Here is a 3,999-nt window from a genome sequence, read left to right as displayed (position 1 = left end):
CTTGAAATTCTCCTTTAGATTATATTATTCTCTATTAAATTTGGGTAATTATACTTGGAATCAAAAAGTGAAGTTTTCAATTTCCATGGAATAATGATTTTGAATAAAATCGGTATTTGTTGATTATTCTCCTGTTGAGTCGAATAAAAATAGTTATTTTACCGGACAAAATTTTTTTCCTCCATATTTTTTGTATACTTATACAAATTATATACAAATTTGACGAAGAATTTGTTATCGAACAAATATTGATCACTCATCGGATTTTATTAAAAAGCTTTTATTAAAAAATGTTATTTAAATGTCTCTACAATTATAATAATATTAAATAATATTATAAATAAAGTTTCTATAATTATAAGTTAAAAATATACGAAGTTATTTTTTGTTTTGATCTTCATAAGGCTCTGGCGAGATATAATTATATTGGATAAACCTATAACCTTGCACAAGTTGCGCACAGGTATTGACGAAGTGGACGGCGAACATCATCATATTTCTCGGCTTCACTTTCAAGGCGAATCTCATGAATACCGTGGAATAAAGAGCTAGCGCTAAAAAATAAAAGCAAACTAGAGAGGAGAGAGAGGAAAGGAAGAAAGGGGATAAAAAGAAGAAAGCGCGAAAATTTTCACGTTTTTCTAACACCCAAATGATAGCCTCCCTTCCTAATCGCCTAATATTTCCATGAAGGAAATAAAAATTAAGAAATAAACGGTAATTCGAGCGGCAATTATTTTATGGAGCCATTTCTCTCGATCTCTCCTCGTTCTTTCGGTTCATCGTGATGCATGCGATTATTACGACCAACGAAACTCAAAGATTCAACGACGATGCCTAGCCTTCGGTTCAACTTACCGAAAGTCATCCTTCCACTAATGATTTTTGGATGCTTTCGCGTGTCGGATATGGTTGCTAAGGGTATCGTCCAGTTGAGCACCGGTCCCCAAAAGTGCGTGCTAAGAATGGAAAAAAGGAAAAAGTGTGAGAGAAAAAACCAAGTAGCTCGTTTTTCATAAATTATTCGTATGTATGTATGTATGTATGTATGTATTACTGTGGATGGGATGAGGAGGGGATGGTATCCACGATTGAAACGATGTATTTCGAGAAGAAGGGGGAAAGGTAAAGAGGAATGAAACGAAAAATGGGATATGTACGAGGAAATTCGAGGATCTGAGATTACATAAGCGCGATGGGAACAATTTTTTCGGTGGGATATCTGTCGGTAGTAAAGATTTTACGACGCGACTAGACCCTTTCTATCGTTCTCTTCCCTTTGTCCGTCCATTTCTCCTCTTTCGTGGGATAATGCAAACATCGTGTTCGAATCGCGAGATTAATTAAGCTCTTCCTTCTCCCGATCGTTAAACCTGGCGAAATCAGCGACGATTACCTCTTTAAATATTTCTTCATATCGTCGGTGAGCCATTTTCGAGTTCCCATTTTCGATATTTTATCTTCGTAACGTTAATATCTCGAACGACGAATGGAAGATCAACCGAGAAATGGTTGTGTAACCTTTTCGTATATAATATCTTGACATAAACATGCTAGGGAATCGATTTGATAATAATTTTGTATTGCATACTTCGCGTTGCAAAGAAAAAAGAAAAAAATTGGCGCGTTGATTCTTTCGTGGAAGAGATCGAATCGATCAATCTCTCCTTAATCACTCTCGACAGAGACAATTAATTCCGCGTCAAACGTCGCTTTCCCACCTAAGAACAATCCTCTCTCGAACATCGATCCATCATTTCCCTCGATCTCTCACCCTCGACCAATTGATTTGCATAACAGTTTACACGCATAATTTATCATTTCTTCGTCGAATCTTTTTCTCTCTTATTTTTTTTTTTTTTTTTTTTTTTACGAAACTCTTACGAGCCACAACATCCTCCCCTTATAATAAATGCACAGGTTATTATTTCGCGCGTATAATATTGATGGCGCTATGAATGTTGCATGGAGGGGTGCAAGGCGTTCGGAGCGTAGTTCATCCGGGGGTGGAAACCAGTTCGCTTATGGGGAGATATTCGAGCGCACATGCGCCGAGGACGGGAATGGTATTATTGATCTGGGAAGGGGGCGGACTGTACGGTCCTCGAATCTCAGTGGCGTGTCGCGTACGTTTCGGCACCCTCCTCCATGGAGAATTAAAAAAAAAAAAAAGAAAAATCACATCGAGCTTCGATATGGAGAACACGACAAGTATGAAATATTTTCGAGGAATTATTCAAAAATATAAGAGATTTTGATAATCGTATGAATTCGAGAATGTTCGTGTCGCGTGTTCGAATTTATTATCAAAGAATTTATTATCAATGGTTTGATTTGATTAATACGAATACTTTCGATTATTTTTTTTAAGCAAACAAGGTAAATTTGAAGTAAATTTGTTTCAAAGGAATGTTTTTTTAAGAATGGTAAAAGAGATTTAAGATTTTCCACGGAGAACCCTGGAAGCGCCAATAAATGGCGCGTACCTGCGCTCGCTGTTCCCTGCATATGCATTCCCGCATGTGCCACTCGCACGAGTATTTCCCCTTGGAGCAAATCCTTATCCCCGTAGGTCCCCCAGGCCACCATTCCAGCCACTCAAGAGTATTGCCGCTATTTTCTGTCTCGCGTATTATGGCCGGTGTATTTCGCGATTCCACGGTCGCGTCGTTTACATGCACTTCTCCCTTCTCTTCCTTCGCTATTTATTTTATCAACCGTCTTACGCTTCTATCGATCGTTTCGTTTTAATTCCAAAGCGCATAAAGAAATGGGAAATTGTGTTAATCAAATATTAATCGAATTAATAATATGAATTTAAAGAAAATTGAAGGATTTTCATTTGTTGATTATTAAGATAAAAGATTCTTTGGTATAAATATAAAATGGATTTTAAGAAATATTATTCCATTATTTATGAATGATAAACGAAGATTTGGTTATAATGCTATTTTGCAAGCCCAAGTTTCAAAATTCAATTTTCGCATCAATTCTCATCGAGGAAAGACACAAGTTTTTCCCTTTTTCCTTAGACTTCTTTTTTTATTAGACAAGCGTATCTCTCGCGCAAATTGGTATGTATCGACAAGAAAACGATACAATCGCCAGTACGTAGAACATTTCATTTGTATTCGGGCGGAGGAAATGGCACGGACTTTGATGTTTCTTGCTGACGCGTCCCGAAAACCTTTTCTATACCTCCCCTCGTTCTCCTCCGGAGACTGATCTGAATGCGTCCTTCGTATTTGCCAACCCCCGGTCCTCCTTTCTTCGAAATACCCGCCGACAGTCACAGTCACCCCTTGACACACGTTTCCTCTCCCTTTTCCGCGGATAAAAAGTCGCGGCGGTGAATAAACTCAGCCAACCCTTAACTATACTTTCCATCCAGTGGAAAGGACGCTACATGCTGGAATATAAAGGAAAATAACTTTCATTTATGTCGGAATAGACTATTCTTCTCTTGTATATCGCTATTTATCTTATTACTTAGAAAGAATTTTTTTTACTATTACATTTAAAACGATTTATTTAAGTTCTTTAATTCTTTTTAATTCAAAATTGTCAGAATTATCCCGGAAGAAAATTCATAAAAATCTTGATCTCTTTTATAATTTAAAGTAATATCGTTCGAATTTTAAATTGATCGATTTAGAAAATGAAAATTTGGATAATAAAAAAATGATTCAAGATGATACGAAGACTCGTAGATAATCTTTTCGACAATCGAAAGTCGAATCTTCTTAATTTTCTACGCCGGTTCTTCCAACGAAAGACCACCGAGAGAGAGAGAGAGAGAGAGGCTGGCGCATCTCGTCGATGCAAATCAGTCAGCAAAGGCATTGTAGCCTCCGCTGTTTGGCCGTTACTCTTTCTCCTTATTTATGCACTCGGTCACGGAGTAATTGTTTCCCTCAGAGAAGAAGAAGAAGAAGAAGAAGAGGAGGATAGCCTCGCCTTGATGCGCCGCCGGGAGGCATCCATGGATCCGCGCGTGTC

General features: G+C 37.7%; 1 protein-coding gene across 1 annotated transcript; it reads right to left on the bottom strand.

Annotated features, from left to right (window-relative positions):
• Nucleotides 1-264: 264 nt before the first annotated feature.
• Nucleotides 265-1,729, bottom strand: LOC147658300 (mitochondrial pyruvate carrier 1-like). Its single transcript, XM_086903153.1, has 3 exons — nucleotides 1,397-1,729; nucleotides 859-959; nucleotides 265-554 (listed from the first exon to the last, which is right to left on the bottom strand). Exons 1-3 carry the CDS (start codon nucleotides 1,444-1,446, stop codon nucleotides 379-381), a joined length of 327 nt encoding a protein of 108 aa, XP_086759279.1. The 5' UTR covers nucleotides 1,447-1,729; the 3' UTR covers nucleotides 265-378.
• Nucleotides 1,730-3,999: the final 2,270 nt, after the last annotated feature.

Source organism: Apis florea, unplaced genomic scaffold (assembly GCF_048593485.1).
Source record: "Apis florea isolate Af1SG1 unplaced genomic scaffold, ASM4859348v1 contig_2291_pilon, whole genome shotgun sequence".
NCBI classification, from domain to species: domain Eukaryota; kingdom Metazoa; phylum Arthropoda; class Insecta; order Hymenoptera; family Apidae; genus Apis; species Apis florea.
This window is presented reverse-complemented; position numbering and strand designations above follow the sequence as displayed.